Source organism: Oratosquilla oratoria, chromosome 6, assembly GCF_046742065.1.
Source record: "Oratosquilla oratoria isolate Oo_2021 chromosome 6, ASM4674206v1, whole genome shotgun sequence".
In the NCBI taxonomy this organism is placed as follows: domain Eukaryota; kingdom Metazoa; phylum Arthropoda; class Malacostraca; order Stomatopoda; family Squillidae; genus Oratosquilla; species Oratosquilla oratoria.
The window spans coordinates 1,561,973-1,575,000 of NC_134782.1; the positions used below are offsets into that span (position 1 = coordinate 1,561,973).

At 38.1% G+C, this 13,028-nt stretch overlaps 1 protein-coding gene across 8 annotated transcripts in view; it reads left to right on the forward strand.

Moving 5' to 3' along the window:
- The window catches only part of fab1 (1-phosphatidylinositol 3-phosphate 5-kinase fab1), an 89,537-nt gene extending 82,665 nt beyond the window's left edge, over positions 1 to 6,872 (forward strand). For all 8 annotated transcript variants that reach the window (XM_076186319.1, XM_076186321.1, XM_076186317.1 and 5 more), the window contains one exon: positions 14 to 6,872. In XM_076186319.1, the coding sequence (XP_076042434.1) occupies positions 14 to 210 (197 nt within the window). In that variant the 3' untranslated portion in view covers positions 211 to 6,872. The remainder of the gene's footprint in view (positions 1 to 13) is intronic.
- The last annotated feature ends 6,156 nt before the right edge of the window (positions 6,873 to 13,028 follow it).

Consider the following 13,028-nt stretch of genomic DNA (forward strand, 5'->3'; position numbering starts at 1 on the left):
TCATCATCAACAGATTACATCCGCACATTCACATGGGACAAGAAATTGGAGACAATAATTAAAGGTAGTGTGCTTGGAGGTGGTGCAGGCAAACTCCCAACAGTGGTCTCTCCTGAGTTATATCGTACACGTTTTTGCCATGCCATGGAGCGCTACTTTCTTCTTGTTCCAGACAGGTGGAGTGGCTTAGGGGTTGGCATTGATGGGTAGTACAAGCACCACGAGCAAGACATTAGGAAGAATAATTAAAGGTTGCTTGTGCACATGCAAAATATTGAAACAAATATATTCAATATTGAGTAATACAGTGTTATACAACTGAAATTCACCTTTATTAATCCAGGGATAGTTTTCTAGTGTATGATGCTTTTCTTAATCTTCAGAAAGAATTAAAAAGCATAGTAAAGCTTGTTATGGAGAAAACAATTCTCAGCACTAGTTCAGAGCAACAGTCTGAATATCATTTATACAATTCTCTTGGAAATAATTTATGGACAGTTGGCAAGATTTCTGTGGTATCCACCTGTTCACACAGTATGGACAATGTGGCAAAAGTGCATGTGTGTTTACATAAAGTTGAAATAAGCAGTTTATACTGTTAATTTTCAATAACCTACACATACCCTGTTCTATGAACACATTAAAAATATTGCCATATAAGCTGGATCTCATAATTTAGTGAACCAGCCAGAAATCTTGCCAACTGTATATCTGGATATGATGCAGTATTCTTTACAACTTCAAGGACTAGGATATGGTGGTATGCTTTAATTGTACCAAATAATAAGATATGAGAGTAAACTCATTGTGCATCTGCCATTCTAAGAAAAAGGTACATATCAACATATTTTTTAACTTAATATTTTGTCCAGCAAATTATTTATTGTCCATTAATATCCATGGACATGACAGTTGATGTGAACATGTACAAGGACAATGGACCTTCTATGTAGTAAAAGGGTGATATCAAAGAACAATTGATTTTTGCAGTCTAGTTGCTTATGATAGCAAAATTTACAGTACAAAGAGCAAGTCCAAGACTTGTTCTATAAGTGAATCATAATGATAATTGTAATAATAACTGCTTCCTCATTCTGTTTGTGAATGATAATGGTAATTGTAATAATTTCATCCTCAAATTTCACTGTCTGGAAATAGATCTCACTAGGGAAAAATGCTGTCTTGTTATGTTATGTGGGTCTTTTTTATGTCACTGGTTAGTCATATGAGGAAGAGGAGAGTAGTCATTGGATGCCAGTTCTCCTTACTGAAAAAAGAGAAGGAAAAGAATTTGAATTAGAAAGAGAGATTTTGGGTCTTATATGGAGACCTGGGCTGCACCACCTGATAGAGGTAAGTGTTGATTGGTTATGAAGCCATGTAGAAGGGAGATGATTATCTATGATATCCATCTCACAGGATCACAACTTATATGTATTCATAATTGGTTCCTGGTTTGTTATTCACATTACTAAGTAATGTGGACATAAATGCTGCAATGTTCTAATTGGTTGAGATTGTTTGATGTTAGTGCCTTTGAATTATAGGAAAGAGAATGTCTCTCCAGAATTAAAAGCCATATGCCACTGGAATGGTGGATGCTAAATGAGTATCCTAATCCTCAAAGCATTTTATACCAAAGGAGTGTGGTATAGTCAGAAACAAAATATGTTGATATTTATGAATGTTTCATGTAGAAAGTCTAAGTTATATTCACATACAAAAGATGTTTTTATATCTTGTCCACCTATTTTAAAAGACGAGAATGCTGCTTGTTCTGAAGTGAAAGAGATAAAACATTAGAGATATTTAGAAGCCTAGTTAGAATTATTCTTAACTTGAAGCTCTGGAATCAACCAAGTCATGTGCTGTCTTTAATTCTCGTACCATAGTTCAACTGTAAATATTATCAAGCATTTATCAGTGCATGTAAAGGTTTATATTACATTTGCAACTGCATGGTTGTCTCAGAGCAGATTTGTATGAAAAAAAGTTCACAACATTCCTATTGCTGATAAGAGCTTTCATTTTTGCTATTTCATGGAAGTACTGTACCAAAAAGTTACTCTTAGTGGTATGTTTTACCCATTAAGAAATATTTATTTTTGATTATAGTCCCCAAGATATTTTTATTGTCAGTGAAGAAAAAATATAAATGTTAGTTTTCAATGTTAGGTATCTTCTTATATCTTTTATTATGTAATATACTTTACCTTGGAATTATGTAACTGTATCACATTTAACATATTATGTCATCCATCCATCTTATGGTGTACTATAATACTTATGAAAAGGTAGGTATGAGTAAAATGTTAGATTGACTTTTGTACAATATTAAAAATAGCTGAAGAATGTACCTAAGTGATCTGATGCTGTGATAGCCAGGCCAAAGTGAGGCAAGTTATATACATCTCCCTTTGACTTCTTAATTGAGCTAACCTGCCCTTTACATTTTTAATTAAGGTATTAACACCTATATTGTGATGGTACACCTTCACCTGCATAAAATCCTTTGGGAGTAACCAGAAGACCAGAAGAAATTCCATTGATATTGTCAACACTTATCATAGCGATGCCCTCATAATTGAACAAACATGTGACACTAGCCAGAATAAAACATTGTGAAAGAGTAATTTGCTTCTGACATCATCATCTCTTTGCCATGAGATCTCTTCTCAGGTGAGTAAAGTTATCTAACATTAAATGGAACAAAATCCATGTGGGACATTAATTTGAAAGGGATGAATTGAGTTAGTCTTGTCTCCTTCAGTCCAAAGTCTTACCCTTAGCTGGATAGAATTGTCAGGTATTCACCAGAACGAATTCCATAAAGGACATCATCAAGTCAGAGGAGTTTGTATCTCATTATAATTTTGCCTCCTCAGACTAACATAACTTTAGAGATATTGTTTTCAGTCTGCTAAAGCCAACATGTAAATAATGATTTGTCTTAATTTATTTCAACATAACTAATTGCATGTTACTCTGTCATTACACATTCTCTATGAATATCAGAAAGAATCATCTCATGGCCACCCATCTTCAGAATCCATCAACACCATCAAGAGTTGTAACTCGAAGGAGACTCGGTTTCTGATCTTTGCCCAAGATCTATCTCTATCAACTTCAACTGTATTTCCTCCATCTTTTCACATGAGGAAAGATGATAACTGGCAACTGTTCCTCTCCTCCTACTATGATAAGCCAGTGGCATAGAAATAGTCTCACACGAACATAATGGAGACAAGTGTTCAATGTTTTTTCCAAGAGAGCTCTATGGGAAGGCCTGAGAACTGTTGCCAGCCTCTGTGGGCTGTGAATATCCAGTCTATAATTCTGCTGCCTTCTCTTGCATTCTCTTTATCTCTTCATCTCTTCATGGTAACAACAGTTATTGTTCCTGCCCATTGTAAAGCTATATATAAGGAGTACTTTAACTTTTCCTTTATATAAGGGGATTAGGCTCACCTTCCCTCCTGGAGAAGAAGCTAATTACATTCTCACCATGTCCCTTGATATTGACTCTCACTAGGGGTGCTAGTGTGGTGTAGTAACTGAATGACTGGCAGTGTATCAATCTTCTGTTTTACCTTTTCCTCCTCCTATACTAAAAGTATCTTCATTCTTCTCTTTACTTGTTCTTCTTTATATATAGTCCTCCTGACATGGTTGGGGTTAGACTTTATGTAAACTTCCTCTAGCTTGCTCAATCCATTGCTAAATCTTCCTTTATTTTAGACACTTCCATGTCCTTCTGCACTTTTCCTCTCCCTGTTCTCCTTGGTCCTCCAGCTGGCCTCCTTCCTGGTATCTGAATTTCTTCTACCAACCTTGACACTCTTCCCTCTGTCTCCCTTCTTTCATATCCAAACCATTGTAGCCTTCTCTGTCTCATTATTACATGTGCATACATACATATACCAAAAGGTACTTTTGAGTAGTCAGCCAAGGCTTGCACCCACCCTTCACCATCTGACACCCATTTATTGTCCCATCTGTCTCCTTGTGAATGAAGGGGCATCCCTGTCCTCCACTCACTGCTTGGGTCATAAGCAGTGCAACAAGACATAGCACCTCCACATCAGGGCCCAACTTTAGCCATAGCTGGTTTACCCATACTGCTTCATTACATGGCGACCCTCTCCCTTCATCCACTCAATAACACAGAGCAGACAGGAAAAAATCTCTTTCATGTATCTCCTTGAAACCACCTTCCTCCTGGACACTTCATCCTGCCTCCACGCTCCAGTCATGTACTCCCCCCCCCCAGTGAATGAAATAATTGTGACACAGAAAGAAATAAGGGACCAAATAATGAACCTTGATGTCAGAAAATCACACAGCCTGGACGGAATTGCAAACTGGATACTAAAAGAATGTATGGTTGAACTAACAGACAAAATATATAAGATTGCTCACTCAAATAAGGAAAGGTACCGCAAGATGAAAAATTCCAATATTGTGCCAATATATAAAGGGGGAGACAAGGAAGACCCAACAAACTACAGACTGGTCTACCTTACAAGTACAATAGCTAAAATTTGTGAAAAAGTCATCAAAAGTAGATGGACTAAACATCTGGAGGAGAACAATATACTAAATCCGAAACAATTTGGTTTTAGACAGGGAAGATCATGTGCCACAAATTTGATTTGTTTCTATTCAAGGTTAATAGATATAATGCAAGAAAGGGATGGATGGGCAGACTGTGCTTTCCTGGACTTACAAAAGGTGTTTGATAAAGTACCACACAAAAAACTATTAAGAAAACTTGAAACAACAGGTGTACATGGAAAATTATTGAAATGGATGGAATATTTCTTACATGAGAGAAAAAAGAGAGTGGTGCTCAGAGATAAAAATTCTACCTGTGAAGAAATGATAAGTGGAATTCCATAGGGTTCAGTATTGGCTCCAATAATGTTTGCTATATGTGTAAATGACATGGAAGAAGGTGTAGAATATTACATGAACTTTGCAGATGATGTAAAACTACTAAAGAAAGTAAGTACAGAAAAAGACTGTGAATCGCCTCAGAGAGACCTGGATAAGGTCTGGAGATGGAATCAAAAGTGGAAAGTGAACTTCATCATTAAGAATTGTATAATGGAATTTGGAAAAGTAAAAAAAGAATATCAGGATAATATAAAATCAGTGCAAAGGAAGTAAAAGTTAGTTCCAGAAAGGACCTTGGAGTAATTATCACCAAAGCCTTGTCCCCAGACAAGCAGATAAACAAAATAGTTGGAGAAACCTACTATTTACTAAGATCAATAAAGGTGGCTTTTAATTACTTGGATGAGGTTATGGTAAAAGAAATATTAGTCACACTGATAAGACCAAGATTGGAATACGCTGCAACACTATGGACACCCAGTACAAAAAAGAATATAAAGAAAATAGAAAGAATCCAAAGAACAACGACAAAGGTGGCCCCAACACTTTCAGTATTGACATATGAGCAAAGTTGTATAAACTAGAACTACCAACCCTGGAACAAAGAAGAGAAAGAGGCAATCTATTGGCCATTTACAGAATCATGAAAGGCATGGGAGTCCTTGACAGAGAAGACTTATTAAAGTGGGATAGAAGAAAAACAAGGGGACATGAAAAGAAACTCATACATCTTGTAACACCCAACATAACTGCTAATTAGAGAAAGCATACTATATTCAACTCTGCTAGATAACTCACACTGGTGCTCCTTAACCCCATTGTGATCTTTTATATTGGTACAATATTATTCTCAAGGATGGGAGTGCTGACATATTGGTGAATTATTGGTGACAAAATATAATGCAATACAATTTTCCTTGTGTCCATGATTAATTCTTTCACCATGTAGTAATAGCTGGTCAGGTTTGACACCTATTTTTTGGTAATCTTCATCTTATTTCATTGTTTGATTATTTACTTTTTGTTTACAACATCCAGTCATGATTTTTTTAAATCTGATCTGATCTTCATCTTTTTGAAATTCTAACTATTTATCTTTCACCTTCTATGTTATTATCACTGTATTTTTTTGCTATGTATTTACCTAATTGTGATATGATGGAATTGTTGATTTGTCTTTGGTGTTTTTGAGTTAGAATACCAGAGCAGTGGTGATAGAGTAACAGAATAAAGTTAGACATGCACATTGCTGAATGGCTAAGGTAAATTTGGCTTTAGTTTATTCAATTTACATTTATGTATTATGAATTGGCCCTAAGTTACCTTTACAGCTGTGAATAGTAACTTAAGTCCCAACAAGCCTGTAATGCATTTGGGCTTTAAGCTATATCAAGAATATGTTTTATTCAAAATCTAGTATATACTTTATGGCTGAAAGCTGTACATGGATTTGAATTAGCATTTAATTCTTTAATTTTCAGTGGCATTAGATTACAATAGGACTTTTATTACATTTGGCTGTACAAATTTATTATGCTCAGTACTGTATTTAAGCTTCAAGGTAAATTAGGACCTGTTTATTTTGATATTTGGATGCACAGGTACTAGGTTCTTTATTTAACTTGAGGCTTGTAGTTTGGGCTGCTATTATCTTGTACTGTACTTAGATGTCATTTGGTATTGGATTCATCAGTAATCATATACTTCAGGTTGCAACAAACCTTATATTACACATGGATAGTGTTTTTATTGACATTTCATATGAGCCACATATTTTATGTGTGTTTCAACTTACTCTGGGCTTGTTATTGATCCTGATGTAAGGTTAGAGAAGGCTTCTGGTGCACATAGACCTGAAATGTAGTTAACCTATTAATTTCTTAACACTTGCTCTCAAAGGCTTGGTTGGGTACAGCAGTGTTATAAGTTTTATTGAGGCTGCATTACTGGATCTGAAAATAAATATTGCAATTATCTGAACCAGTTTTATTGTCCCTTTATTTCTTTGAGCTTACAAACATATACAAGAGCCTCACTCCCTTTATAAAGGACCAGGAGATCTGAATAAATGAAAAATGGTATTTCAAGTCCCTTTGTTTTATCCCTTTTAGTTACTTTTCACAGGAACATGAGGTTGAAACCATTAACTATTTTTAGTTACAATTATTTCATAATCATACATACATACATACATATACCAAAGGCTTTTTCCCCCTTACATGGGGGGTAACCAAAAAGAAAAAGGCATAGAAATCACTCCCACCCATTTCATTTCCCATATATTCCACTCCCCTCCCTCCCTCCTATCTTGGCACCTCCTGGATGACGGGTCATCCCTGCATCCTGTCCACTGCCCTGGGTCAGAAGCAGTGTTGCAAGACACAGCACATCCACAGCAAGGCCACTTCATAAATTAGGCGACCCCCCTCTCCGTCCCCTCATGCAGAAAAGGAGAAGACGGGGAGAAATCCCTTCGGGCTGCGTCAAATTTTTTCTCATACATACTTCCTCCCCCACCCACTCCCCCTCATGCATCACAGCCTCATCTATACACAACCCTTCTCCATTCATCCCCATCTTCTGTCCTCTCCCGTCTTTCCTCTACAGACATTTCTCTCTTTTGTAAAGCCACTTCACCCCATCCATCCATCTCATCCTAGGATGCCCTCATATTCACTCCTTCCACCACTGCCTTCCACACTTCTTTTACTAATCTTTCTTCACTCATTCTTTCCATGTGTCCAAACCATCCCAATACTCTTTCATCAACCCTATCTCCCAGTTCCCTTTCCACCCCTGTTCTCCTCCTCACCTCCTCATTTCTTACTCTATCTAGCCTAGTAACCCCTATCATACTTCTCAGACATTTCATCTCAAACACATTCAAACTCCTCTCTTCCTCTCTCATGTTTCTGCCCCGTACATTGCTGTTGGCACAATCACTCCTTCATGTAACCTCCTCCTAACATCCATTCCTAGATGTTTATTTCTCATTACACTTTCTAATCCACCAAGGCATTTACTTGCTAATCTCAATCTACATTCTACCTCCACCCCCACTCCTCCCTTTTCTGTCACATTCGCACCCAAGTATCTGAAACTATCCACTTCCTCCAGTTTCTCACCCTTAATGCTCACTTCCAGCCTACTGTCACTCTCTCCCCTTGTACATCTCATCACCAAACTTTTGCTCACATTTATCTTCAGCTTCCTTCTTTTACACATCTCAAACTCTGTCACTAACTTCCTCAATCCCTCCTCTGATCCTGCTACAAGTGCAGTGTCGTCAGCAAACAACAGCTGGCTCACCTCACACAGAGTGATCGATGTCTGGAACAAACTGAACAGAGAAACAGTAAATGCCAGAACTATACATGATTTCAAGAATGAACTGGATGTGGAGAGATACCAAAACGGGTCATTACGAGCATAGCTCCCGTCCCGTAAAATACAACTAGGTATATACACACGATCGGGAGAGAGACGGCGACATTTGGAACTCCTGAAAAAAACGAGATTTTCGTAGATTTCAACGAGGGAGTACCTCTGTTGTATTAATAGGGAAGGGGAAGCTTGTGGTGTAGTGGGCAGGTGAAGAAAAAGGAGAAGGGGAGGGATTATTGAGGAAAATGGAAGAAAATGACGGAGACAAACGGGCTTCCCCGGACGTCAGAAGGAATGTAAACAAAAGGTCTGCAGACGACGCAGGTGAAGTCAAAAATATCAGTAAAGGCATTGAAATTAGAAATATAGATAAGAACAACACAATAGAAAGTGGGGATAATTAATTTTATGGATTTAATGAGGGAGGGGATGGCAACCTCTATGAAAGAGATAGAAGTAACAAGGAAAGAAATAATGAATCACTTGAGTAATCTCGATGTCAGAAAATCGCATGGACCAGATGAAATGGCAAACTAGATTTTGAGAAAATGCAGGAATGAACTAACAGACAAAATACATAGTCTAATAAGCAGTTCATTGAAAGAAGGAATAGTTCCAGAAGATTGGAAAAGAGCAAATATACCAATATATAAAGGGGAAACAAGGAAGACCTTACTAACTATAGACCGGTTTCTCTTACAAGTACGATAGCTAAAATTTGTGAAAGAATTATCAAAATTAGATGGGTAAGTCATTTGAAAAAAAAAATCATGCGTCACAAACTTAATGTTTTTCTATTCAAGGCTATATGTAATACAAGAAAGAGATTGATGGACTGATTGTGCATTTCTAGACCTAGAAAAAGGTTTTGATAAGGTGCCACATAAGAAATTGCTAATGAAATTAAAATCTGCAGGAGGAATACAGGGCAAACTGCTGAAGTGGATGGAAGACTTCTTGCATGAAAGAAAAATGAGTGATGAGAGACAAACATTAATTGGGATGAAGTGATTAGTGGAGTTTCACAAGGAACAGTTCTGCCCCCAATAATGTTTGCTATATATATTAATGATATGGATAAAGGAATTGAAAGTTATATGAGCTTCTTTGCGGACGATGCAAAATTGTTGAAAAAAAAATGAACACTGTTGAAGATTGTGAGTCGCTGCAGAGTGATCTCAATAAAGTATGGGAATGGAGTAGGAAGTGGGAGATGGAATTCAATATTAAGAAGTGTAGTATAATGGAATTTGGAAGAAGCAAAAAAAGAAAAGCAGGATTATATAAATTGGGAGAGGAAATTAAAAAAGAAGAAAATGAGAAGGACCTGGGAGTCATTATTATGAATAATATGTCCCCTGAGAAACATATAAACAAAGTTTTTGGAGAAACTTATAATCTAATAAGAACAATCAAAGTGGCATTTACATACCTGGATGAAGAAATGGTGAAGAAAATACTAGTCACTTTGATAAGACCAAGATTGGAATATGCAGCGACGACGTGGTCACCAAGTACAAAAAAATGTATAACAAAACTTGAGAGAATACAAAGAGCAATTACGAAATTGGCACCAACACTCTCAGAACTATCATAGAGAGACTAGCAAAACTTGAGCTACAGACATTAGAGCAAAGAAGAGAGAGAGGAGACTTGATAACTATTTATAGAATCATGAAAGGCATAGGAACTATTGATAGAGAGGATCTAATAAAATGGGATAGTAGAGATACAAGAGGACATGGAAAAAATCAAGAAAGACAGTTATAGAAGAGACCTGTGCAAAAACGATACACGAATTTAAAAACAGTCTAGATAAAATGAGATATGAAGACGGGACCTTACGAGCATAGCTCCCCTTCCCGTAAAATACAACTAAGTAAATACACTTCGTGGCGCTGTGGTTAGAGTTCTCGCCTGCTACTACGGCGGTCCGGGTTCGACCGCGTTGCGGGGTGTTGCTCCAGCTCTCGTGGGCGGGGAGTTGGGTGTGTGTGTGCGTGTAAGGTCACAGTATTACCCATAGATCGGTCATACGAGCTCTGAACTCTCATCCGGGAGGTTAATAACTGTCGATCACGAGTCCAACACGTGATCCAAGACCATGGTGAATCACATACCCCTATGTATGTATATATATATATATATATATATATATATATATATATATATATATACAAATATATATATATTATATATATATTATATATATTTATATATATATATATATATATATATATATTATAATTAAGGCCAGACATGTTTTTTTTATTCATTGGGTTGCGAGCACCATGGATCTTCCTAATAGGTCGGGAGAGAGAAATCCCCCAACACATTTATTTATATAAAGCTTTTAGGAGGCCATGTTGTCAGGTCGGAGGATTTTTCTTTTTAATTTTGTTTCAACTATACGTCACTGGTCATGCTGATGAGCACACAAGTACTGTACGGTATATACATACCGTACAGTACTTGTGTGCACGTTTTGTACAAACAGTAGGCTCAGTTTTTTTTTTATCGTTATTCCAGCGGTAGTCAGTTCGGAGAGAAAAAAAGTGGAATTTTGCCGGTTTTTAATTTGTTTTGATTTTGGGTGTTCCAACGTCGGTGGGCCTGTAATCACATGAATAAAGAAATCTGGCCCAAGGATTGACTTTTGAGACCTCACGAGAGCAAGCGTTATCAACATCTTGAGCACAGTGACATGGATTTTTCTTCTCAGCTCAAAACAAGATTGTTATATTCAGCTGAGGATGTAGTCAAAACCAAAGACCCCAGACTTACCGCTAAGCTGAATAAAATCGTTTGGGGGTATTGGCGTGAGCTAGAGCGAGAAGGTACGGAACTGTGTTGAATGGGTTAATGGTAGCCCTGGGGACTCTTTCCTTTCTTCCATTTCACATCACCCTACCCATTAAGATAAAGTAATAAAAAACGAAAAAAGAGAGAAAAATATGAAAGTGGAAATGAGTATTTTGTCTCCTCCCATCAACTGAAGGGAAAAAAGAAAAAAAAAAAAGAGGAGGGGAATAAGCCTACCCTGTCAGGAGGGGTGAAAGAAGACATTACCCCAGGTCGGTGGGTGACAATGAAGTTTCCGTGTCTCGTTTTCTGCCTAATGCTCCTCCTCCTCCTCCCCCCAACCACACACACCCACCCCCGAAGGCGCCAAATGCCTCCCGCGGGAAAAATGACGTCACGCCCTAATCATCCTCGTATTACGCCATTTTGACCTCCCCTGATTTGCTGCTGCTGCTGCCCTTCGGCGGATACTCCCCCCTTCCTCCCCACTCCCTCCCCCTTTCTCTCTGTAGACTCCCCTTCTGTACCTAGTGGTACTTCTCTTGTCCCGGCTGCCGCCAGGCTATCCTATTGAGCTGTGCGTAGCCCCCTTGGGAGGAGATTAATGTAAATGCTCTCAACCTGCCTTTCATCTCGTATCCCATACTTATGCATTGCTTCTCTATAGCCCCTAGAGAAGACCAATTCAATTTCAAATAAAATCGTCACGCATCTACCAACTACCATTAGTTATCGGTTTGTGGCCCTACCAGCAAAGCTCTTTGGACCCCCAAGCAGGGGGACCCAGGGCGATTATCTCTTTTGGGGCCCTCAACATATTGATGTTTAATATGGATGACATGAAAACAAATTGTCTTGCAATACATTTGTGTAATCTGGTATGTCTGATATTGTTTCAAATAAAACAATACAAACTACGAAACACTAATACAGAATACTTATATATGACGAGAAGAAATAACTGTTTTTGTCATGTGGAAAAATTTACACTTCTTTGGGGTTCCTCTCCAAGGGGGGGACCGGGGTAACTTTTAAATTTGTGTCCCCTCTGACCCCCCTTTAGTTACGCCACTGCCCCCAGGGGTTTTAGTGATGTAGCCTTACAAACACACACGCACACACACACACAAACACACACACATACACGCACACACACACACATGCACAGACACACACACACACACACACATACACACACACACACACACACACACACACACACACACACACACACACACACACACACACACACAAAGAATTCAAAGAGCAATGAAAAAGATGGCACCAACACTCTCCAATTTGACAAACGAACAAAGATTGGATAAACTAAATCTACCAACCCTGGAACAAAGAAGAGAAAGAGGTGATTTGCAAACCATATGCAGAATTATGAAAGGGATAGAAATTCTTGATAGAGATGAGTTACTAAAGTGGGATAGAATAAAAACAAGAGGACATGAGAAGAAACTTAAGAAGGACAGTTACAGAAGAGATCTGAAAAAGAATAGCTTTCCACACAGAGTCATAGATGCCTGGAACAGGCTGAATGAGGAAACAGTGAGTGCTAAAACTATACATGACTTTAAGAACAAATTGGATGCGGAAAGATACAAAAGCGGGTCACTGCGAGCATAGCTCTCCTCCCGTAAAATATTAGGTAAAATACACACACACACACACACACACACACGCACGCACGCACACTGCAGGACTGAAATAATTTCAGTATCGCTGCGCTGCAAGTCGTTACTCCAACTCTCGTGGGCGCGGTGAGTTGTGTGTGTGTGTGCGTGTAAGGCCATAGCATTACCCATAGATCGGTCATATATGAGCTCTGAGCTCTCTTCCGGGAGAGAAATAGGTGTTGATCACGAGTCCAACACGTGATCCAAGACCATGGTGAATCACACATACACGCCAGATTTGAGACATATGATCCTCCATTT